Source organism: Phyllostomus discolor, chromosome X (genome assembly GCF_004126475.2).
Source record: "Phyllostomus discolor isolate MPI-MPIP mPhyDis1 chromosome X, mPhyDis1.pri.v3, whole genome shotgun sequence".
Lineage (NCBI taxonomy): Eukaryota > Metazoa > Chordata > Mammalia > Chiroptera > Phyllostomidae > Phyllostomus > Phyllostomus discolor.
Genome location: NC_050198.1, coordinates 100,983,649 through 101,009,848, shown reverse-complemented (window position 1 = coordinate 101,009,848; position 26,200 = coordinate 100,983,649). Strand labels below are relative to the sequence as shown.

Sequence of the window (26,200 nt, the reverse complement as noted above, 5' to 3'; positions counted from 1 at the left end):
ACTAAGCACCAAAGTTGGACAACTCAGGGCTTTGTAACTCCTTTAAAAACAAGCATTAGAACTGTGATGTTTTACAATCAGAACTTTCTTGTATTTCCTTACATGCATTGATAAGTATGCCATAAGCTTAATTGCAGTAATTTTCATTACTTACTTAGAGGCATCCTCCTCTTTTTAATGCTTAGGATTTTTAAAGTTTTAAAAACTTTAAAGCCGTCCTGCTGTGGAGCCTGAGATTTGGTTTCAGGTGTGCTTCCTCCTTTACATTGATCTGTTTTGCTCTGTAGCACTGGCTTTTTTTTAAATGTTGTATTGATTATACTATTACAGTTGCCCCATTTCCCCCCTTCACTCCCCTCCACCGTGCACACTTTCATCTGCCTTATTATTACCTTTCAACTTGTTTAATCATTTGTTTTGGATTTCACCTGCTGACTCCAGAATAAAAGAGCATTTTGTCTGCTGTGATCACCACTGCATCCTTAGCGCCTAGAAGAATGCCTGACACATTTGATGTCCAACAGACTTCTTAAATAAGTAAATAAATTCTGGATCCCTAAAAATACCTGCCCCCTGCCCAGCCAAACTGTTTCCCAGGAATCTCAAACTGCCTTGAACTGGGGTTAATTCTGAAGTTCCAGGATCCCAAATGATGAAGGTGACCCATATTTTGGCCTTCATATCACCCACATGAGAAAGGTAACAAGCTGAGTTTTCCTGGCACTAGCAATGGAAGGAGTGAGGGCCCTGTGTAACAAGCTTCTCATCATATGGTTGGAGCTCCTCTATGGTAAGTAGCCACAGGAATCCCCCCAGTCTCAGCCTGTGTGGGTTTCCTCAGACATTGCACTGGCTCTACTCCTCTGTGTGCCAGGATTCAGTGCCTCTCTGGATGTTTGGGAGCGAAGAGCTTCATTCCCAGACACTCAGAGAGGGAAAGTAGCAAAGCACTGGGAATTACCGAATTCCTCAAAAGCCTGAATATAGAGGAAATTTTTACTCAGCAGTCTCTGCTTTGGTTTCCTTATTGAAACAAACCACTTTATATTTTTAAGTATATTTTATTGATTATGCTATCACAGTTGTCCCAGTTTTTAAGAACCATTTCAGCCCTGGCTGGTGTGGCTCAATGTATTGAATGCTGGCCTGAGAACCAAAGGGTCACTGGTTCAATCCCCAGTCAGAGCACATGCCTGCACTACAGACCAGGTCCCCAGTAGGGGGTGCGCAAGAGGCAACCACACGTTGATGTTTCTCTCCTGCTTTTTCTCCTTCCTTTCCACTCTCCCTAAAAATAAACAAAATCTTTCTAAAAAAAAAAAAGGAAAAGAACCATGTCATCAAGTCCACAAGAATTAGGAAGTATTTGGGCAAAAGAACCCAAGCCTATATAAAATGAGAACAGACTCCCAGTCACCATGATCAGTTTTGGAAAAGAGGGTTGTCTGGAGAAAGGCAATGAGTTTTAGACTCAGTGATGTGCAGGGTAATGGTACAAGAATGGAACAAGAGAGCTGCAGTACAGAGGCTTTGCCATGACATGAGGGGCTGAGGCTCAAGAGATGATTCACCAGGTACCAGTACAGTCATGTCTCCCCATCCTAACCCTGCCTCAGCCAACTGAACTAATTAGACTCCTTTTCTAAAATGCAAACACCAAGGGAGGGATTACCAAAGGAGGGCTTAAAAGCAATGGGTGGAGGGATCAAGCATTCACACATCAGTGTAAACCTCTTCAACCTGTCAATGAGAGGTTTGTTATTGTTTTTTTTTTTTACCACTGAGAAGCAGTATTTCCGCAGGTGGACAGAGATGTTAGAAAGGGCCACAGGATAGACAGGTAGAAAGTTTGGTAAACCATAGCAAATATAAGGTGCAAAAAACGAGGTGGGAGGAGGTTAATAGGGATGTGAAACAAATGACATCTGTCTCCTTTTTTTTGGGGGGGGGGGGAGGACTGGGCCTAGGTCACTAATAACGAAGTACCTGTAATTTTTAACAGAGCCTAAGGCTGGTAACACTGGTCATGACAGAAAAAAAGCAGCATTTGCTGTCATCTCCTGGGGAGCCAATACACAGTGTGGTTTATGAGACGCTAACACTGCTTTCCCTGAGAATTAAAAGGAAAGAGAACAGTAACTAGGAATTCCCTGTGCAGCCTCCCTGGGACCACCACCTCTTCTAGTTATTGAGCAGTCAGCTACCTCGCACCTAAATCATCTCCTTGTTGTCTGATTGTCTATTTGTCCCAACTTTCCCCGGGCCTCCCAGTTGTCCTAGGATATTTCAGCAAATCTGCGAAATCAGATTCAAGAATCAGCTTGGCAAAGAAACCCCACAGAAATCCAAGCCAAGTTGGAAAATTCAGAGAAGGTGGTAGTTACTCCTTCAGCTTAATCCCTGAAAAGTCACCCAGGGATTTTCCATTTACAATTCTGCATTTGCCTCCAGACAGCCTCAAAAAAAAAAAAAAGTATGGGAATTTATTTGACATCAAATATACTTTAATAAGTCCTTTCTTAAAGGATGCAGGGAAGACAAAGGAAAGATGCCTCTGGGTGCCCACAAATGAAGGCACAGTTGAATAGTTGACCAAAGTATAACCGCTAGATAATCCAAGTATATTTTATTATTTAATAAACAATTAAACTCCAAGTCACAATTATAATGGAATGATTGCTTTTGTTTTTAAATGTAAAATAAGTCAATTTTACATTTAGTTATACATTAAATTTTATTGATTACATTGTTCATGACAAACATTTTTATTATTACCAACTCATATTAATTAAAAAAATGGAAATTAATAAAATAAATTGAAATATGAAAAATTAACCCAAACTAAATATGGAAATTATACAAAAGGAAACTGGTTTATTGATCTAGTTTGTGTCAACTTGGTTAACATATCCCATTAAATGTTTTGCTGCCATCACCCTAAAATGTCATAATTTTGAGAACCAACCAAGGACACAAACAAGAGTTCACACAGTTTATACTTACAAGAAATGAAAAAGAAAAAATACCAAAAGAAACAAAAACATTATTCATACTTTACTAATTTGATCTTAAAACATAACCTGACAACTGAACTTAACCTAACTTAACCTAATTGAATCTAACTGAGCCTAATGTCTTACATATTCTACCTAGAATGTGTTTTCATAAGACAATGCATGATTATTTTTAGGACTTTAGGTAACGAGGAAAAAAGTAATGTGATTTTGAAGAATTCATTTTTATTATTGTGCTATTTTAGCAGTTTTTTTTCAATTAGTTTCTAACCCAGGAACATCTTTAGCAGTTTTTAGAGTTACATAATTCTTATGAATTTTAACTTAAAAGTTTAGTGTTTTCAAGTCTATGTACTATCGGAAAAAAGGATAAGGAGAGGTTTAAAATTTTGCTCATTGCTTTAAAATTTATACTTTTTTCTTGTTTTATGGTTTTTAATATTTTATTCACTTTCTGGTACAAGTTCAGCAACTTATAATATGCATTGTTCCTGGAAGTTTTACTCGAGAAATCTTAGCATTTTTAAATTGCTATATCATCCAGATATTCTTAAAATTGATTAATGCCCATTTGAAGAATATTTTTGTTTTGTGGTGTTTTCATTTTTTTCTGTAGTGTATATGTGAGCGTATTTTTTCCATCACTTCAGATATAAGCACAATACATCATCTTTAAAGCTTTATTGTACTCAGAAGATTTCTTGCAAGTCTCACTATTTTTAAATTTACTTCATCCAATAAATGGTAGAGTTTTTTTTTTAAAAATGTTGCTTTTGTTGTTCAAGTGAGTTACAAAATAGGTTTTCTCTTCTTTTTTAAAAATATTGATTTTAATTGCCCCTGAACTGGGTACATAGCTGCATTTATGGTCAAAGCATCATATTAATGCCATACCATTTTTCAAGTTTTACAAATGCTCAAAAAATACAAGTTCTAAATTATTCATACTTTCATACTAAATTATTCATTCTTTTTTTTTCATTTTTGTTGGGGGTTGTTTTGCTTTGAATTGTTTTCCAATTCACACCTCACCTGGGCACAAATTCAGCAGAATTCTACCTATACTGTACTCCAAAATTTCATACACATTTTTAAATTTAAAGATCCTCAGAAAACAAATAAAACATTAGTGCAAGTGCTAGGAATATTTTTGCTGTTCTTATTGTTTTTGTAGTTTTTCTGGGTTTTCTGTTTGCTTGTTTATGGTTTGTATTGGTTTGGTTTGGTTTATGTAATTTTTCAATAAGCTCCCAACCTGGGCACAAATTCAGCAGCTCTAGCTATACTGTGTTCCAAAGTTTAATATGAAAAAATAAGCAATTTAAAGTTACAAAAAATTTAATATGAAAAAATAAGCAATTTAAAGTTACAAATCTCTACCTCCCCAAATGATTAATGCAAATTTTAAGAAAGCACTTTTTTTTTTTGGTTTTATTGTTTTTTATGACTTTGTTGTTAATTTCTTGGTTCAATTTGCTCCTAACTGAGACACAAATGAAGCAGCTTTCTGGCTGCATTGTGCTCCAAAATTTCACATGGAGACTATTTTATAGAAACCAGTCCCTCAAACAAAATATTGGAAATGTGAAGAAAAAAGGCTGGTGTTGCTTAGGTTGTTTACGGACATTTGTTGTTTTATGAGATTTGTTGTGCACCTGCCTGAGGCACTTATTTAGCAGCTTCCTGGATTCAATGTTTCATATGAAGTTCTTAATGTAGTGTAAAAAAAGGAAGAACATTTTTAAAAACTGACACAGCTGGTTACTGCAAATGTGTAAGTCCAGTTAATTTTCTGTTTCTTCCCATCCATATTCATGCAAACACAATTTAGGTTTCTGCTTTTAAAATATATACAATAAATTTTCCAGCTCTTTTAAACTTGATACATTTCTTATTAATTATTTTAGGCTAAAATATGTTCTTGTGCTAAAATAAACTTGATGAAAATTCAAACAATTCAAACAAAAATATATCAGTAGTAATACAAAATGTTTTTTTTAAAATACTCCCTGAATTTGTTCTATATTTATAGGCCCAACCTAATTACCAAATATTTTCAGAATGGAAATATCTTTTTAAAAGTTAGAAAGCAATCTCCATATCACCGAAGTCAAGGCCACTGGCCACTTACATAATGCGATACAATGAAATTTCAAACCAGAGGAAGAGTCTGACAACTACTTTTGGTTGTTGTAATTAGTCTTGACCTATAATTATTGAACAAAACAGCATATGTACAGTAAATGTTCAAATAAATGTATCTGACTGTATTTCATTACATTAATCTATTCTCAGTATCATTAGCTTCAAATCTTTCCTCTTATTCATAGCATAGGAAAATAATCATAGGAGAAAACATATTTGGACCTAAAGACAGTTCTCGTACCTAGAAGGTGGATTCCAACATCAACTCACCACCGTTATGTGTTGTTTGATCACTAACCTCCTCTTGAATAGCTGGAAGGGAAGGTTTTGTGGTCAGAGGTGTTTCAGTCTTAAACAGGGACTCCATCCTGATATGCGTATTAATGTAGAAGGACTTCTGAAAGGACTCAAGGGTAAAGTAATAGATGAAAGGGTCAAAGCAACAGTTAAGAGTTGCAAGGCACAAGGTGATTGGGTACATAATCTTAGCAAATCTTTCCAAAAAGCAATTGGTAATGGCTTGGGAGCGCACCAGGGCATATAGGAAGAGAACGGAGTTATAGGGGACAAAACAGACCACAAAGACTGCCATATGCACTGTGATCATCTTCAGCACTTTTTTCTTATTGGTCCCAATTTGAGACAGCGTAGCAGGCTTGCGCAGGGTTCTTAGCACCACAGAAGAGCAAGAGACATTCAATATCAGAGGAATGATGAACCCAACGACTTCAATAAATATGGTGATCTTGGACAGGTAAGTCTTCCAGACACGTTTGGAGAAGCCCTCAAAGCAGGTGGTGGTTGCATTGTTGACATTAGTGGTTGAGAACAAAGAAGCGGAAATACCACCACTGAGGACTAGGATCCAGACTCCAGCACACACAATGGCAGAATTCCTCCTGGTCCTAATGGTACGAGATCGGAAGGGATAGACAATGGCCAGGAAACGATCCACACTAATACAGGTGAGGAAGAGCATGCTCCCATAGATGTTGGTAAGAAATGCAGTCCCAGAGATCTTGCAGAGAGTGTCACCAAAAGGCCAGTGGCGGTTGAAATTGTAAAATATTTTGAAAGGTAGAGTGCAGACAAAGAGCAAATCGGAGAGGGCCAGATTGGTGATGAAAATAGCTGTCTCACTTCTCATTTTCATGCGGAAGCAGAAGACAAACAGAGAAGCACTGTTGGTTATCAGACCCAGGATGAATACAACACTGTAGACAGCACCATTCAGATTGTACTTGAAGGAATCATCAACAATGCAAGTATTATTGGCAGTAGCATTGCCCAACCTGGGTCTGAGGCTTGAATTTAAATCTTGGAATTGGAAGTCAATGAATCTTCTGTCACCCATGGGTTTTTTTTTTCAGGAGGCCTGCTGGCTGCAGGGTTCACCACTCTCAGACTAGGGACTAGTAGGAAATGTTTTCCTCCTATGGGAGACAAGATGGAATGATTCGTCATGTCTGCCTTCCATCCATGTTTTCTGAGGAGTAACAGATACTCTGCTTATCCAGATTGGAAATAACAATTAATTTGCTTTGACAAGTACCTTTTGAGTACCTACCATACACTATAAAGTACTATAAGAGTATGTTGCAGGAGTGGAAGAGATCGCACTCATTACAGTCACTGCAGTACTATGGCATTGTGATAAATAGGAATGAGGTGTTGTGGTTACATCTCAAGGCTAGAGCTCAAGGCCAGGGGTGTGGGAGGACAGACTCTGATAGTTAAAACAACACTAACACTTTGAAATTTATATGGTACTTTTTAACTTGCAAAACAATCTTTATTTGATTCCCACAAAACCACCATAAGGTAGGCAAGACAGGAATCATTACCATATCACAGAAGCAGAACCTGAGGCTTATGTAATTTACAATTATAATAATGTCAAAATTGGAATGTACAAATGACATAGTCAGAACCAGAATTCAGGTTGCTTTTATTCCTAACCAAGTAATTGTTAAACTACTCTACACTGTATTGTCTGCTCTCCAATATTGTTAAACTTCATTGCCTCAGTATTACTTTTATTGCATAAGACTACAAATGGATATGTGACCTCTGAAACATGCTCTTTAAAAAGTGGAAACTGCCCTGGCTGGTGAGGCTCAGTGCTGTGGCTTGAGCCAGCCTACAAACCAAACAGTCGCTGGTTCGATTCCTAGTCAGGACACATGCCTGGGCTGCGGGCCAGGTCCCCAATAGGGGGTGTGCCAGAGGCAACCACACATGGATGTTCTCTCCCTCCCTTCCCCTGCCTAAAAATAAATAAATAAAATGTTTTAAAAAATTTTAAAGTGGAGACTAAACTCCTGAAGTACCATATTTTGCCATTGTAGTGCGCTCCCGTGTATACTGTGCACCATATTTTGGGGGCCAAACTTTCAGGAAAAAAATCTTTCATTTTAATTTTTTAATTCAATTTTATATTTATTTATATTTAGAAACAAAACTGAGTATCGGATTCCAGGGTATTATTTTGCATATGGGCATTGTCACTGCTTTCTAGAGTTACATTTTTAATGGATAAGCATAAATAAAAGAATTGAAAAACATTTAAATAAATACAGAATTAGTAGTACCCGTGTATAATGTGCATCCTTATTTGTCCTCAAAAATTTGGGCAAGGAAGTGCACATTAAACACGGCCAAAGACAGTAAATTGTTGATTCACCTTTTTCTTCTAAAACATGATTTCAGAGAATAGGGATCCCCCAGTTCATGAAAAGTTCCAGGTAAAAGTTTTTTCACTGTATCACACTGCCTTTCTGGAGAGAGAATTCAAATAACAGTCTCAGCATTTCCCTCTTGCAGATTGTGGTCCCCCTTTCCAAGCTTCTCTCGTGCTAAACCCTAAGCCTGGATATCTGCCTTCTCCCTCTCCCACTACCCATTCCATCAGTTACTTTCATGCCCTCAGCTCCTAAGATGGCCCCAGTCAATAAAGCCTTTTCTGGTGAATACAAGAGAGATGTATTCTGAACTGGCCAGTTATGTGCCCTCTGCCTGCCACCACTTGTACATGTAGCAGTCATTGACTTAATCATCGCTGTTGAGTGTCCAAGCCAACATCGTTCAAAGCTGCATATAGAAATCTTACTAACCTTCTCCTAGATCAACAGCTGCCAATGGACAAGGACTGTCTTTTGAATGTTCTGTATGTCCCTATGGACAAGCAGCTGCTAAACAAATTCTTTTGAATGAGGAGGATATGGGATAAAAGTGGTCTTTGTTCTCTGATATACCCAGTAATGGGTTTTTACATGATTATATTTTAAAATGGAAAGGCATTTTTTTAAACAATTCTTCTTTATGTCACTCTTTCCTTCCAGCTCCCAGGGAACAGGCCAAAGATCATTTCTATATAAAAAAGAAGGGAGTGGATGGGAGAACCTGCCAGATGTATAGAGGCCTCAAGTCGTTTCAGGGTTTGGCTTGAGAAGAAAAAATGACTTGAGAAAAATAATTCACTCACTGCAGTGCCTACAGGGAGAGATGACCTCGGATAATACAGGGTGCAAAGCAGCATTGTCATTTTTCATAGCTGAAGTTTTCAAGTTCAAATTGGGAACTTGCTATTCCTGATTTCCCATTAAACAAATCTCTATGGAGTGCTTCCCCTGAGCCTAACACAGCACTAAGGTCATGTTGCTTCTTGACCATTTTAACTCAGGAGCCCAACACAAATTTGCCAGAAGCAACCTTGATATACAGAAGCAGGAGCTAAAACAAGCAAGGTCCAGGATGGGAGGAAAAAGCCAGATGAAGAAGTAGGAAAAATAGGTGGGGCGAGCAGAGAGGAGAGGGGAAAGGAAGTAGCACAGAAAGAAAAACTGGAGAATTGAGAGAAAGAGAAGAAAGGGTGGGAAAAAAAGATGTTGCTGGATAGAGGTCAGTGCTGCTGCCATCTGTTTGTATTCAGGGCTGTTTCTGCTTCAAGGACTCCAATCCCATCTTCTCTATCTTGCTTTAGCTCACTCATTTCAGCTTTCTCAGGAAGAAAACAGTATGCAATTCCTATGCCTAAGGCCACTGAAGCTGATCAGGAAAACACAGGAAGAGACTGGGAAAATGCAGTCAATGGATTTCATACACTACTTTGGGAGCTGTAGACACACGTTTCTGCACATGGTTTCACCAATGAGATGGCAGAAACAAAAAGGAAATGGCAAACTTGTCAACGGCTTAAACCACTTATATACTATTTTAACACCCCTACTCACTACCCTACTCTAGAGATCTTTTTTTAATTGTTGGAAGAAATCAAGACTTGACTGGTATAGGTCAGTGGGTTGGGCATCGTCTAGTGAACTGAAAAGGTCACCAGTTCGATTCCCAGTCAGGGCACATGCCTGGGTTGTGGGCCAGGTCCCCAGTAGGGGACGCACAAGAGGCAACCACACATTGACGTTTCTCTCGCACGTCATTTCTCTTCCACTCTTTCTTTCTCCCTTCGCCCCTTCTCTAAAAATAAATAAATAAGTTCTTTTTCAAAAAGAATGAAATCAAGATAGTCAAAAATCCCTCTAATATAGTTACACAATCTTAAAAAATCATAGGACTGCAAAATCCAACATTAAAATCAAGCTTTTTTCACTAAGATGTTCTTGCACCTGCCTTCTATAATAAGTACTGCCAATAAGTTTATTTATTTGGAAAATGCTTTCATAATAGAAGCCTTTTCACCCCTTCCCAAAGTCCCTCCATTCTGCCCACTGGTGACCCATTTACACAGCATGCTTCTAGCTCACTGACTACATATTATTTTGTGCTGCCCGAGATGATGTGTTTGAAATAGGTGAGCTCTGTCTCCTCACTTTTCCACTCAGTTTTATGTCTCCCAGAATGTATGCGCTATGCCCACAACAGGCAGTCTGCAAATGTCTGATACTTCTGCTTTGCTGCCTTGAGTAACCAAATATTGTGGGAGAGAAAGGACCACAGACAAGAAAGCATTACAGTGTCAATCCTGAAGAGAGGGCATGGGAAACTGCCACTAAGGCCCTATTCATAGCTTTCCCTTGTTTGAACACACAGCACCTTTGCTGTCTAGCAGGGAGGGTGTGGTCCTGGGCCTTAACACAGCATTGGAAGCAAGGAGTTCTATTTCCGACTCAGAAACTGGTTCACTCTGTAACTTGGCTATACAGTTTCTCTTCCCTGTATAAACATACCTCTAAGCCTCACGGCTGAGGTTAGGAAGATTCAACAGGACTTATGAAGAGCTTTATGAGCTTGCCAGTATTCAGTTCTACCTAACCACAAAGAAACATCACAGAAGCGTGTTTCCTTCTCACTCCACAACTAGACACCTACTACCGTCTTTCTTGGTGTGCTGAACTTCACATTGGCAACACATGCTTCTCCTCACACCACACACACTTTACATCTCAGAGAGCCCCTCTTGAGTTTCAGCCTTAACAACACAATTTTCACATAACGAGACAATCCAAGAGGGTGCTCCAAAGGAATATTTCCCACTGAGCAATGCTTAAAAAAATCAGAGAGGTATTTGGCTCTTAAGCTGATTCTGAAGGAGAACCAACAACATTCTTCAAGAAACAAGTTCTCTTTTTCTGACTGGCTTCCTCGCTTTTCTGAAAAGAAGGAAAAAAAACCAACAGTGTTTTTTAACCACTGTTGGGTTTTTAGATTTTCCTAAATGGCTAACATATTGTGCACTGAATGGAGGCAAAGGGCCAACTCTTGAGCTTCAGATGAGATCAAGAAGAAAAAATAGGCTGACGCAATTAATTACATCTTCCACTGCAAGTAGCACTACACTATTGTCTTGTGAAGACCTTTGCGGCCAATTATTCCAACAATTAATCACCTAGAGGGGTCGGAGTGCTGGGTGGGTGTATTTTCATTGACAATGGACAGGAAGCAGGTCACCTCAAGGCTGACCAAAGAGAAATCTGACCCCCAATGAATTTTTAACTCTGACCTACACATATGGAGCCAATTCGGACAGTTCATGCTAATGCTCACAATTTTGTTCTTTTTAAAAATATCTCTAATGTTAATGAAACATACCTTGTTTGGGGTCTTTGGGACTCTTGGAGGAAGCGGTGTTAAACTTTTGGTCCTATAAAAATGAATACTTAAATCATTTCGCTTTACTAATGCTAACCTTTCACATGATACATTGATAACAAATTCTAGCCCTGGCTGGTGTGGCTCAGTGGATTGAGCTCTGGCCCATGAACCGAAAGGTTGCTGGTTCAATTCCTGGTCAGGCAACCGTTTGATGTTTCTTACACACATCGATGTTTCTCTCCCTCTCCTTCTCCCGCCCTTCTCCTCTCTCTGAAAACACATAAATAAAATCTTTAAAGAAAAAGAAAACAAAGCTCTAAATTCTGTCACATTCCCAGTGGCCTAAAAAGGCTGGCTTGCTTGTTCCCTACAGAAGATAGTCCACAGATCAAAAACAAAAACAAAAACAAAAAACAAGGCTTGAAGGCAAAGTATACTCAAATTCTCATGCTTTGCTCCCTTTTTCATGAGCCTGGGTCAGACCAGAGTGCTGATTCCCAGAGCATTTCCTCTTTCTGCTCTGGTTGGCCGCTTAGGAACATTGACACAATGGTTTTCAGAGGAAGCTGAAACCTATTGTATCCTTGCCTATAAATATCTAGCAGTGAAGCAAACTAAAAAATACAAAAATGTTGCAACAAATACAGATTCAAACCATCATGCTGGTGTAATGGGGGATATGCACACACTGTTGCTCCTCAGAGGAGCAGCTGCTAACGGATAGGACTCCTTACTGAAATCTTCCAGGCCAAGTCACAGGGATAGGTCACCATCATCCGTGTGGTCCCAGCTGATGTAACTATGCACTGGTTGATGTTCCCCAATCATTTTCAAAATACAACCCAGCCTTGTGATATTACATAAGGAGGAAGCCATAGGTAAAGATTTCACCTGTGCTGGCAAATTGATCTGTATCCCGTCTCAGTTCAAACAAGCTTCCCTGTGTGTCAAATGTTTAGAGTGACATTGGTTCATAAAATTGTATAGGTTTCAAATGCATAATTCTATGATACATCGTGTGTAGGTTGTACTGTGTGTTCGCCACCCCAGGTCAAGTCTCCCTCCGTCACCATTTGTCCTCCCTTTACCTTCTTCTATCTCCTGTCACCCCCTTTCCCTCTGCTCATCACCATGCTGTTATCTGTGTCCATGAGTTGTTGTTTTGTTTTGTTTGTTTGTTTTTTTGATTAATCTCTTCAGACAACAGACTGACAGCCTTATTTAGTTTTGATGCAAGAAATATTCTTCTAAAAATGGCTTCTCTACACTGAATTCGCTTTGCACCGAGATGACTATGGCTGTTTTGCCCCCCTCCACACTTTGTTTGAGAAAAGCAGGACATCTACACAGGCTTTCATATGAGCAAATTCTGTTCTCACAGATTAACCTGATTTTTTTCCCACCAAAATGTACTCCAGCCTCCCACTAACCTGATGACAGAGTCTAATCTTTAGAAAATAATATGGTTTAGTCCTCAACATGAGAGGGCCAAAGATTGCATCAACCCTCCTAAAGTAGAATTTCCCCTAGCAGTTAGTTATAGAGTAAGACAACTGCAGAGGAATTGCTCAACCTAATATTATGAAACTGTCTTGAGACAATATATCATCTCAGCAGAAGCCTCAGATCTTTGGGGAAAAAGTTTGGGTGTTCCTGTATTTCCAAGTTCTGTGAGGCTCATACATGCCAACGAGGAATTCAGCTTTACAGATTTTGGATAGGAAAATTAGTTATCAATTTGCATACTGATTCATCTGACATGACTGGATACTGATCCTGATAATATGAATAAAGACCATGTCTCCCATCCTGTCAGGGATATACCAGTGGCACAGAGGCTTAAACCAAGGAATCAATATTTGTCTACACCGGAATTGCCTGGGTGAGAATACACAATTACAACTGCTCCATCCATTCCTGATTTGGGGATTAGATAGTCTGTAATAAACTAGAAGTGCTGGTTACAAAAAAAAAGTTGAAGAATAAACTTAAGAATTTTGGAGGAAGCTATTACCAGGAGATTGGTACTCACCGCATTAGTTTAAACCAAATTCTGGCACCAATTTTATCTCAGACTTGGGTAATCAATGAACTTTCTGGAGGTACTGTAGTTAGGGATTTCTTCCAATGGATTCTGTGAAACAGAATTTGTCACAATAGTGTGACATGGAAAGAACTTTTCAATAAAATGTATGTCAAGATCATAGGGTAAAAAAGTATTATATGATATAAATCAAAGTAAATGACAGTCAACACATTTTTAAATGGTATCTAAATGTTTTGGATTTCATTATTACAGAGCTTCAGATAACATTTTCTTTTCCAAACCTGCCACTACTGTGCTAGATTTTTTTAGTTATATTAATAAGCATAAAGTCTATGAGTCTGTATAACTTATAATCATCTAAAGATAACAAATGACAAAAGCCATCAAAATGCTTTCTCCACTGCCATCAGGCGATACATTACATTAAAAATAACTGAACAAAGGAGATTTCTTTGTTTGTCCTGAGGTTATGTTGGTTCTTTGTTCTCTCTTTCTTTTCTTTTCCCCTGGCAACAACTGTTACAGTTGGGCCAGAGCCTTGATAAGGGGACAGGAAAGAAAACTGGAACAGGTGGAGACCCCACACTGCCCTATCTCCAACTTTAACTCCCACTCCAGTTCAATTTATTTCTCCCCTGACCTACAGTGACATGAGTGAGGCTTCAATGACTGGGCGTTGTTATCACACTGACAATCACTGCTGCCTCTCCCAGGGTGGACTAGGCCTACCCAACAAAGCAGGCCTACAGCATCCTCAAATCATAACTCTGCACCAAAACTTGTATCCAACCAGAGACAGTTGGCAATTCTCACAAGTAACACCTGCATTTGAACTCTACTCGTTTACTGCCTATAAAGTACAGTCATCTGCCAGTGCCAAACTTACATAATGTTCACATCTCAACCTCTCCTGAACAAAGGGGGACCTAAGCAAAGTGGAATGCTAAATAATCCCACAACTCTCCTGAAGTATTTTTTTTCGAATTTAAGAGAGCCAAAATAAAAATAATAAAATCATGAGACAATTGAAAATATATTTGATACCACCTTAATATTGAGGAGAATTGGTTTTCACACCCCTCCAGAGAGCAATATTCCTGGAATAAAATGAATATTATTTTACTGGTTTATCTTAAAGGAAGACAGAAACATGAACATTTCTTTCTTTGATGGCTTTCCCAATTGATACAGATTATAAAGAAAACTTCTTTTTTATTTGGAATCCAAGCAGATTTGGAATTTCAAATAACTGGAAGCTTTCAAATTTGTTATTCATTCAATACAGCCACATCCAGCCCCATCACTAGCTGTGTGAGAGCAACTCACAATTCCTTTGTGGACCTCAGTTTATTTTCTCCTTCCACCTTTTGCCTTAATTGACAGCAGCCTTCAACTGGTGCCATGGCCTTGCTGACCCCTTCACTCAGTTATTTTCACCTGCTCCCACTTGTCATTGCAAAAAAGAAAATTAATCCCTCAAAGTGTGAGGTAAGGGGAATTATTTTTTATTAGAGTCAATGAAATTGTGGATAGATTTATTTCACTTATGTTAATTGAGGTATAATTGACATACAACGTTATATTAGCTTTAGGTGTACCACATAATGAGTAGATATTTGTATTTATTGCAAAGTGATCACCACAATAAGTCTGTCATCAGGTATAGTTTAGGTCTTTTTTACTATCAGAAGTCAACATTAATTAGTGCCAGAAGCTAACTCACAGATCAGGAAGCCATTTATATTCTAAAGTTTCCCTAATGCCCTCATTTTTCTCATGCTCTGTCTGTAGGCTCATATCAGTAGACTTATCAGCTCTGTCAAGGTTTAATCCTCAACCTTTGCTACCTGTTCTGCAGTCACCTAGTCACCCCTCTCCCTCAACATATAAGGCTATATAAGGCTATCAAATTACTTCAAAACAGAACTCTATAAAATCAGTAGACTTGTCCTATGCCTTGTTCTGATAAAAATTACTTATCTACTAAAAATGAGGCTGGATTTGCAGGGGTAGGTGACCTCCTATTATGCTCCCCATTTTCAGTCATAACACTCACAAATACATTATAGGTTTTCTTTTCCTTCCCCGTTAAGAAGACCAAGGAGCAGACCAACACATGATAACCACATACACAGGAAAATGGCAGCTACACAATTAGGCCCTGACCACACCACAGCAAGGGCCACAGTTCTCATGCATTTTCTCTCAAAGGGAATGGAATAAATGAGGCTCTAACTAAGCTTGGCCTGAGTGTTGTTGTTAGGCAACTTCCCAGTCCTCTCTTTAACTTACAGAGAGTACACATTCTGAAAGGCTGGTCTGATTGTTCCAATAGGGCTTTCATTCGCATCTCTGATTGGCAGGAGATGCTTTAGAGTGAAGACGCCATCAAGTTTATCAGCTGAACTCATCCTTTTTAGCAGGGGTGTAAACTTTTCATCTGCGACAAGGAAAAAGGATTTAAAAATCTATGTTGATGGGATACGCTGTTTGGAAGTTTGTTCTAAAAAATAAACACGTTTCAAAGGCACTGAATAATCTGGACCTTAGGTTATTATTGTTATCTTCATGTTAGGCCAGGAAACAGAAAGATGGTAATTTGGTAGGGTAGCCAAGTGAATAACCCCAAACAAACTCTGAAATGTTCGAAGATTTGGAATTGTCTGGTTTTGTCCATGCTGGAATAATGATGAATTACATTTCTACATTTCCTGAAACAAAGTAACTGAAATACAATATTTATCAATTCAACAAGATCTTGTTGCTAAAAATCTTAAAAATATTCAGGATATACAAGGAGAGAATTTTAAATATGTCACATTATTGCATTTGTATAAAAACAGCAATTCATTTCACATATAATAGCAAATTCAATTTATGCCAGAATTAGTCTTTCATTAAATTATGTTTCTTTTTTTATAGTCAAGTTCATGAATTATTCAATATAGCGAATGTCACATTCTTCATAAATCAATTAAGCATCAAAGGCAAGCCCCATATACTTTGACTAGAAGAAACCTCATCATAATAGGAGCCACATTAGCTCACAATCAGTTGCAAACCAAAGAAATATAAAGCAAGCCAAAAGAATTTCTAAGCTCCACTCTGTGATTTTAAGTCGGCTCTCTAGGACAACTATGTTTACATAAATCAAGAGCCTGAAAATCCTGTATCTTCTCCACTGAAACAATATTATTGCCAAAACAATAGAAATTTTTGGGTTTTTGGTTTGTTTGTTTTTTACCATTCAACACGACGATCTGTTCAGCACTTCAGAGTTGAAATCTAACTTCTTTCCCGGAACACTCAAAGCGTTTCCACTGAAGTTTGTTACGCCGTCCCCCCACCCACAAACGCCCAAATCAAATCTTTCTCAAAGAGACTTACCCCAAGAAAGAGTGTGCTAGATGAGTGTGTTCATGCCTGTAGAAAATTAGCTAATAAACATGTGAAAGGGCAACTCGCACTTTAAAAGTGCGTATTTTAATCCATTATTTTTTTTTTTTTAACAGGGAAAGGTTAGCCCAGCCCAAAGTAGCAGACTCTGGGCTGCCGCAGCTTCTTACAGCAAACCGCTCATTCTGAAAATGTGAGCTTATTTACATCTATCTCTTTCCCTTTGTTAAGGAATGGCCCTCTTGAATGCTGCAGCCGGCATGCCTTTAACAAACCGGACACAAGAAAAGGCCCAAACTCCCGGCTGAAGCTGAGGGCCGGGGGAACTTCTGGGGGTCTCAAAAGGAAATGCTTTTCATTGGATAAGGAGGCATTATTAGGAGCCGAGACCCCGCCCAATCCCCTGTGCTCCATCGTTCCCTTAGTCACCAATCACTGGACTGAAGTTTTTCCTTAAAGAGCATTGCCCAGGAAAAGTAGTTTTCACAGTCAAGAATTAGCAGCTTAAGTGCCACTTGACAATATAAAAAGTGTCTTTCCTAACCAATTAATCCACAGAGAAAGCCTGTGTGCCTGTCTTTGCTACAGGACTGCTACCCCCCCTACATTTCTAATGAGGAGGAGGAAACAAACCGCCAAGCAGGGAGGAGTGAATTATGAGCAGACCCTGTTTACTTTAACGTTTAAAATGCTTACCAGAAATAAGAGAATTACAACAAAACTGATCATAATAATTAGGATGCAAGGAAAGGCAACAGTGAATGCTACTTTGAACACATCCTGTCATACTATGTAGAATTTAACCTCACACCACCACAAAAAAACCCAAGTCAATGCTACATTCACTGAAGCCAGTGAAGTGCCCTCAGATGGAGATGGGGGAGGGGGGATCCTGGACCTCTAATACCCACCTTCCATGAACTAGGGAGTACTCTGTGGCAAAAGGAGGATCTGCACGTCTCTTGAATAACTGCCTGGCAGGAAGTCTAATTACCATGAAATTTTCAAAGGTTTGCACAAAACCAAAAGAAATAGTACAGATGCAATCTGGTTATAATGGGGAGTTATCTTCAACTGTATACCTCCTCCCCCCTGGGCACGTTGTTTTTCCGTTGGTTGACTGCCTTTTTTTTTCTCCCTATTTTTTTCCTCTGGCCCTCCCTTTCTGTGACATGAATTTGTTGCAGGAATTCACTCATCCATTTGTAACTTTATTGCTTGCCTTTCCCCTCTGCCAGTGCCCCCCACCCCCATCCTCTCTCCTCTGCCTCCATTCACTGCCAAAACTACCACCAACACCAACCCCTCCCCCCCTTCTCTAGAACGAAATTCTTAGGCCAGGGAGGTGGTTTCTTTCTCTGAATAGAGCGATGCCCCTGGAGAACTGGGGGGTCCTGTGCCTGCTTCAGAACTTACGTTTGCGTTAATGAAGCTGCCTCCCAAATAAAACATGCTTCAAGTTTCCCTGTCCTCTCACTTTATTCAGCTCAGTTGTGGCTGTTCTCACTACCAGTCAAGGCCAGTAAACAAGGAGTATGAATAAGCTAATACTAGCCTTAGGACTTGTGACTGATTGTGGAAAGCGTTTTCTCTGTGGCTCCCGCACTCCCCCAGCCCCAACCTCTATTCTTTCTGTCACCGCTCCAGTTATCTCAGATGGGCCCATATCTGTCAGATGCTGGTATAGGCTGTATCTCCACAAAGTGGTCATTTACCCACTCTGGGCCAGGCCTAGCCCTTGGTGAATTTATCAATCTAGATAAATTACTTGTAGAATGTATCAATCTACAAGTAAAAGATAGAGGCACTGCCCTGCGATGCCCCACAGTCTAGCTGGAGCCTTAAGACATGTGAAAGAGTGAGATACCAATGGCAAGTTTTACAGAGAGAATAAAGTAGTAATATGGAGAGTTAGGTTCTGTAACAGATCAGAGGATAGAGATAAAGTCCCATGGACAGGGGAAGGCTTCCCAGAGGAGGTGGGATTTGAACTGGACCTTAATTGGACAATTCATATTTAAATAAAGCAGGAAAAGAAGAGGAAATTTTTCCAGGTGGCCAGACCCAAGTTGTCAAATGCTGGAGGTGTGAAGTGAGACAAGGTGAAAAGGAAGCTGGTTTGTGAGAAAAACAAAGTGTAAGGAAAAGAGTTTTAGAGGGGAGCGCTCAATTATGGCAACCCAATGCACTGTAGTGATTGAAGTCAACCTAATAGTCATGATCACTGTCTGTCTGTGTGACCAACTCACTTTCTCCTCTTTGGCTTAATAGCTCTAAGTCTTCCCATTCATGTGTCTTAATTTCTCTCTAAAGTACTCAAGTGCCTTTCTGATGAATCTCACAAATGACTCCCAGATCTTTTAACCATATCACTCAGTCACAGGTCCTTTTAGCATCATTTTTCCTGTTGCTGAGCTCCAGTCTCCCTGATCCACTTGCATCTTCCTATAAGATACTACCCCTCACACCAGGGACGTTTCCATGTGCTACTCCCCTTGCCTGGGGCACTCTTCCGCTCCATAGCCTCCCCTTCACCAAGGTAATTCTTAATCTTCCTTCAGAAATTATCCCAGTAATCATGCCTTAACCCCAATTGTAGGTCATAGCTGTTTATTATATATTCTTATAGCATCGCCCTTCAATACATTTACCAGAGGTATAATGTTATATGCTGGTGTGAATTCTTTTATTTGTGTGATCGTTTGATTGTCAGTCTCCCCCCACTGTAAACTCCCTATCTGCCTAATACGAAATTACCATTACTAGTGATCACAAAACCTCCTGTCCCTGACCTCTTGTCTAAGCAACGCAAGAGCCCCTTTTCTTAAATTCTCAGCTGAAAAAATGTATCATTTCATCCATTTACAAACAAGTCCACATCATGTGTTATTTTAGAACAAAGAGTGCATACAAATAAAGAAAAAAGTGCCATGAACAAGACAGTACTGAATCGTACCCACTACCATCCCCCTTTGCCCTCACCTCACTCCTTGCTGCAAACATTCTAGCTTTGCCTGTTCCAATATTTGTAAGGTGGAAGGGAGAAAATGAAAGTTTTTCCAGGGTGTTCTCCAAACTGCCAGTTAATAGCTACAAAACTTAACCCAAAAAGTCCTATAAAAATAGCTTTCATTGAGTTTCTGATGTCTTTCCCACTGAGGGGAAAATGAATCTGCAGCTGAAAAAGTGCCTTCAGGACTACCTGAGGGAGTATGTGTTTCGTTTTTATCTGTTTGAAAAGAAAGCAACTGAAACATGACTAACTTCCAACACGGAATTTACACACTTACAGAAGAATAGCCAGATGCTCCAGACCTGCACACTCCAAACCCAAATCAATTTTTCTTTCTGCCAGCAATAACAAAGGACTGGGTGAATTCACCCAAGTGCCAGAGCCTCAGCGCTATGCTAGTTTCCTTAGAAACAGTACAAATGGAAACAAATGATTTTAACTATGCCTAAGACTTAGGGTCAGCCTGAAGGTTTTGGTAACACTCATATTGCCTAAATGAACATAGTTCCCACATAAACCTGAGTAGTGTTCACGAAAGGAAGTCATTTAATTACTAACTTTGCATTAATTTTCAGATGAATTGAGGCCTGTCAGAAAACAAAGAAAGGTGAGATCCTGAATTCTACAGTCTCTTTTTAAATGCAGGCTTCTTTTGTTCAATGGGAGGAAGAGACCAGTAGGTCAGGTTCCAAGCCAGTTCTAAATACTAGGCACTACATCTCTGAAATGGAAAGAAATCTTTTTTAAGCACAGGCCCTGGACGATTTTTCGCTCACACTTTACACTTGAAGCACCATCACCCGTTAGTAGTTTCTCTAGCAACTGAAATTTCCTTCTCATTAACTGAACAGGTTTAGATAGTAACAAGTTCCCATTGCTATAGGCAAGGTGGGTAGTTAGAGAAAATAAGCATTTTTGTCAAAGAGCTTAGTAAAACGCCCAAAAGCCTTGAATGTTTGGTATAGGTAGGAAAATGTCAAGGTAGTAATAATAATAATGGCAATAGAAAACCTTTCTTGAGCATTATTATATGCCAGGTAATCTTCTGAGAGCCTTACTTATATTTATTTACCTAGTATACACAAGTCCTATTTTATACTTAAGAAAAATCAGGTGAAGGATTTGCCCAAAACCACACAGCCAGTAATTCCTCCATTAATTCTGATCATTTCTGAACTAATAATTGTATTCATATTTTATTTTGATAGAGCACTTTCAACTCTGTCCAAATTATCATTTTTTAAATATATAATATTTATTATATTTTTCCATTACCATTTAGTCCCCTTATATACCACTCTCCCCAGCAATCACCACCCTGTTGTCCGTGTCCAAAAGTCCTTTTTCCTTTATGCTCAATCCCTTTACCCCCTAACCTCCCCCTCTACTAGCTGTCATCCTGCTCACCACCTATGGATCTATCTCTGTTTTCCTTGTTAGTTCAGTTTGTTCATTAGATTCCAAATATGAGTGAAATCATATGGTGTTTGCCTTTCTCTGACTAGCTTATTTCACTGGGCATAATGCTCTCCAGATCCACCCACGCTGTTGCAAAGGGTAAAATTTTCTCTATACAGCCAAGTAGTATTCTGTGGTGTAAATGTCCCATAGTTGTTTTATCCACTCATCTACACTTGGGCTGCTTCCATATCTTAGCGATTGTAGATAATGCCACAGTGAACATAGGGGTGCTTATATTCTTTCGAATTAGTGTTTTGGGTTCCTTAAGATATTTTCGCAGCAGTGGAATCACTGGGTCAAAAGGCAGATCCTTTTTTAATTTTTTTGAGGTATCTCCATACTGCTTTCCAGAAGATCTGCCTTTTGAAATGCAAACTGCTCAGAAGAAGCTGACAAATCCCACTAACAGAATGTAAGGATTTGAAACTCTCTGGATCTGGATATGTCAGTATGAGGCCTAAAGTCACAGGCTAACTCTCCAAAGCATAAGGAAAAAGTGACTTACCCACAACGACAACAAAGCTGATAGCGAAACCATATGAAAATGCAAGTGTGAGCCCTGACTGGCATAGCTCAGTGGATTGAGCGCGGGCTGCGAACCAAAGTGTCGCAGGTTCGATTCCAGTCAGTGTACATGCCTGGGTTACAGGCCACAGCCCCCAGCAAGTGCACATTGATGTTTCTCTCTCTCTCTCTCTCTCTCTCTCTATCTCCCTCCCTTCCCTCTCTAAAAATAAATAAAATCTTTAAAAAAATGAAAGTGTATTATTGGCCTTACATTGGGATAAATCTGAAGTAGATTTTGATAAGTTAACCTAAATATTAGAAACCCAAGAGTAGCCACTAAGAAAGTACCTCAAAAATATAGTAAAGGACATTAAAGAATGACAAAAAAAAAGACACTAGAAAATAGCCATTCAAGACAAAGAGAGATAGTAAAAGAGGAACATATTACAAAAATATTCATGAGACTTATAGAAAACAAAAAGCAAAATGGCATATGAAATTACAACCATGTCAGTAGTGGCATTAAATAGGATAGACTAAACAATTCAACCAAAAGCCCCAGATCATGAGACTTACAAAAACAAGATCCAGCAACAGACTCCCTATGAAGGATACACTTTGGATTCAAAACCAAAAATGTTTTGAAAGTAAAATGATAGAAAAAGATATACCTCACAAAAATATAATGGGAAAAATATAATGAAGAGAGAGAGTGCCTATACTAACATTAGACAAAGGAGACTTAAGATAAATACCTGTTACTAGGGATAAAGAGAGATATTTAAAAATGATAAAATGGGCAATCTATCAGGAATACTGTTAGGATTATAAACATACATGCACCCACATACAGAGGCACAAAATACATAAAGCATCAACTTACATAACTGAAAGAATAAATATGCAATTTAAGAGTAATTGTTGGAGACATCAGTACCTTGCTTTCAATAATGGATAGGAAGACTGGACTTCTGTCAGAAGATCAAGAAGGATGTACAATAATCAAAAAACACTATATGCCAACTAGACTTAATAGAATAGTTCTACTACACACTTTACAACACCAGCAGAGTATATACTCTTCTCAGGTGCACGTGGAATATTCTGCAGCATAGGCCATATACAGAGCAGAAAACATGTCTCAATAGGTTGAACAAGATTAAAATCATATGAAGTATGTTGGCAGCCCTCAATGGAATTAGAGATCATCAACAGAAAGAAATGGTGACTTTGAAGGTGAAATAATATGTATTTTTAATACTAGTGGGTAAAAGAAGAATCATAAGTCTAAGGCCATACCATCCTGAATCCATCTGATCTCATCTTATCTCAGAGGAGGAATCATAAGGGAAAAGACAAAATAGTTTAGGATGAACAATCATGAAAACACAACATAACCCAACCATCTGCGATGCAACAAAAGCAGTTCACAAAGGGCAATTTATAGTTGGAAATAACTATATTTTAAAAAGAATAAAAATCTCAAAACAATGCCATAGCTTTTCACCCTAAGACATTGAAAAAGAACAATCTAAATCCAAAGTAACTATAATGAAGAAAATAATAATTATTAGAGTAGACACTAATAAAGTACACTGAAAATAAAAAAAGCATTATTGAAAACATTTACAAATATATGAATAATGGAATGGCTAGCCTATGTTTATGGATTGAATTACATAATATTTTTAGAAAAGAAGTACTCCTCAAATTGATCTATAGATTCATACATTACCTGTCAATATCCCAGCTGAGTTCTTTGCAGAAAATGACAAGTAACAATTCATATGGGAAAGAAAGAGACCCAGAACAATCAAAATAATCTTTTAAAAAACAAAAATTAAAAAAAGGAAGTGGGTGGATTCACACTTAACCAACATCAAAACTTACTATAAAGTTACAGTAATCAAGATTGTGTGTAACTGGCATAAGGATAGACAGGTATATAGATGAATAGAACAGAGGTGCAAGCCCAGAGACAAACCCACACTTTTATGTCAATTGATAGTTGACAAGGGCACCAAAACCATTAAATGGGAAACAAGAGACCTGGCTGTGTGGCTCAGTGGACTGAGTGCCAGCCTGTGAACCAAAAGGTTGCTGGTTCAATTCCCAGTTGGGGCACATGCCTAGGTTGTGGCCCAGGTTGCCAGTTGGGGGTGTGCAACAGGCAACCGATTGATGTGTCTCTGCACATTGATGTTTCTCTCCCTCTCTTTCTCCCTCTCTTCTCCTCTCTCTAAAGATAAATAAAATCTTTTAAATAAGAATAGTCTTTTCACAAATGGCACTGGACCAAATGGATATAAACAATCAAAAGAATTGTTTTGGACCTCTACTTCACATCATACACAACACACAAAAACCCTAAAGCAGACCACATGAAAATGCAAGTCTGTTGGCATTATGTTAGTATAAATCTGAAGCAGATTTTGATAAGTTAACCTAAATATTGGAAAACCAAGAGTAACCATGAAGAAAGTACTTAAAATTGCCCAGCTGGTATGGCTCAGTGGATTGAACACCAGCCTGCAAACCAAAAGGTCGCTGGTTCGATTCCCAGTCAGGGATCATGCCTGGGTTGCAGGCCACGTCCCCAGTAGGGGGCATGTGAGGGGCAACCACACAATGATGTTTCTCTCCCTCTCTTTCTCCTTCCCTTTCCCTCTCTCTAAAAACAAGTAAATAAAATTTTAAAAATACAGATTTTTTTAAATGGACAAATATTTGGAATACACATCTATCCAAAGAAAATAAATGGCCAATAAGCTCAATAAAAGGTGCTCAACATCACTAATTATCTGGGAAATACAAGTCAAAATCACGGTGAGATACCTCCTCATACCTAGTAGGATGGCTCTTATTTAAAAAGAAAGTATTGAAGAATATGTTGAGAAATTGGAACAACTGCACATTGTTTGTGGGAACTGTATGGAATTTCCTCAAAATAATTAAAAATATAGCTCTATATGATCCAGCAATCCCACTTCTGGGTATATATCCAAAAGAATTGAAATCAGGATCTCAAATTGATATCTGCATTCTATGTTTATTTCATCACTATTTACAATAGCCAAGGTATGGAAATAATCAAAATGTCATTAACAAAGGAATGGGTAAAAAAGGAAACGTGATATAGATAGATAGATATACAGATATATTAAAATATATATAGCCTTTTTACAAAAAAGGAAAACCTACCACTTGCACCAACTGGATGAACCTGGAAGACATTATGTTAACTGAAATAAGCTAATCACATAACAACAAATACTGCGTGAATCTACTTATGTGAAGTATCCAAAGCAGTCTAACTCACAGAAGCAGAGAATGGAATAGTGGTTGCCAGGGACTGTGGGTCGTGGGGAAATAGGAGTTGTGTTTCTGTGGGCATAAAATTTCAGTTAAAGATGAATATGTTCTAGAGATCTGATGTACGAAGCTTTGCTTCTAGTTAACAATAAAGATACAGTACTGTGCACTTAAAAACTTGTTAAGAGGGTAGATCTTAGGTAAGTATTGTTACCAGAAAAAAAGAGGCACAAATAGACTTTTGGAGGTAGTGGATATGTTTATTGTCTTGATTGTGGTGATAGTTTTATGAGTATATGCATAAGTCCAAATTCATCAAATTACACTCATTAAACTTTTGCAGTTTTGTATAGCAATTATACTTCAAGAGCGCTGTAAAAACCTATCGATTATAAAAATACTTATTGAAAGATAATAACAATGTTTTAAATTTAGATTATTGTGAGTTACAGTACTCTTTGAATATACTAAAAACCACTGAATTACACACTTTAAACAAGTGAACATTAATGTTATGCAAATTATATCTCAATAAACGCCTTTAAAAAGATGAAAGTGTTGAACGCAATTGCCTCTAAGATCTATATTTAGAGGGTCACATTCAGGGAATCCTTTACAACACACTTGGATTCCTTTCACCTCTGAACTAGAAATAACTATTGAAAAACTCCATTATTGTCTATATCAATAAGTATTAATAAATATACTTATCAGGTATTTTTAAGATATTTTTAGTGTACAAAGCATAGCACGAAGTGATATGACTATAACAGAGATGATTAGGTGCTGGTCCCTGCCTCCAAGAATCTGACAGATATGAACTCAAATAGCTGTAAATCAATACAGAAGGCAGTCCTGCTGAATGTATCAGAAAGGGAAGGCTTGACAGAGTGGAAAGAATTTAAGCCTTAAAGAATGAATAAGCTCTTGGTAGGTGGATACAAGGACATTCCAGGCTGAGAAAAAATATGCAAACAAAAGGAAACAGACAGGAAAGTCTATTCTCAATGTGGTTCCCCCAAGGACCTCGACTATACAATAGCCAGTCTAGTTTCAGTTACCATAAATATTTGAATGTCATAAATTAATTTAGTTTTAAAATATTCTATCATTAATACTTCCTACCTCTCTCCTCCAGTTAGTTTACATAGGTGAGGCTTTATCACATTCCTATTCATACTGCTTCACTTCATGACTACTGTGGAATTCAATTTCTTTATGGATTAATAAATAAGTGTTTTTCTTTGTGGTCAGAAT

The 26,200-nt window shown here is 38.4% G+C and overlaps 1 protein-coding gene across 7 annotated transcripts; it reads right to left on the bottom strand.

The window, feature by feature from the left end:
- Nucleotides 1-5,073: 5,073 nt before the first annotated feature.
- On the bottom strand, nt 5,074-16,990 carry LPAR4 (lysophosphatidic acid receptor 4). Of its 7 annotated transcripts, XM_036016463.1 has the most exons (6): nt 16,642-16,990; nt 15,547-15,694; nt 14,302-14,351; nt 13,240-13,341; nt 11,205-11,256; nt 5,074-6,592 (listed from the first exon to the last, which is right to left on the bottom strand). In XM_036016463.1, the coding sequence occupies exon 6, from the start codon at nt 6,511-6,513 to the stop codon at nt 5,401-5,403; it is 1,113 nt and encodes a 370-aa protein (XP_035872356.1). In that variant the 5' UTR covers nt 6,514-6,592; nt 11,205-11,256; nt 13,240-13,341; nt 14,302-14,351; nt 15,547-15,694; nt 16,642-16,990; the 3' UTR covers nt 5,074-5,400. The 7 variants fall into 7 exon arrangements, with proteins under 7 accessions (XP_035872356.1, XP_035872355.1, XP_028378822.1 ...); XM_036016462.1 differs by lacking the exon at nt 11,205-11,256; XM_028523021.2 differs by lacking the exons at nt 11,205-11,256; nt 14,302-14,351.
- Nucleotides 16,991-26,200: the final 9,210 nt, after the last annotated feature.

Excerpts from the sequence above, each read along its gene's own strand:
- LPAR4 (XM_036016463.1), bottom strand. The coding sequence starts at position 6,513 with ATGGGTGACAGAAGATTCATTGACTTCCAATTCCAAGATTTAAATTCA.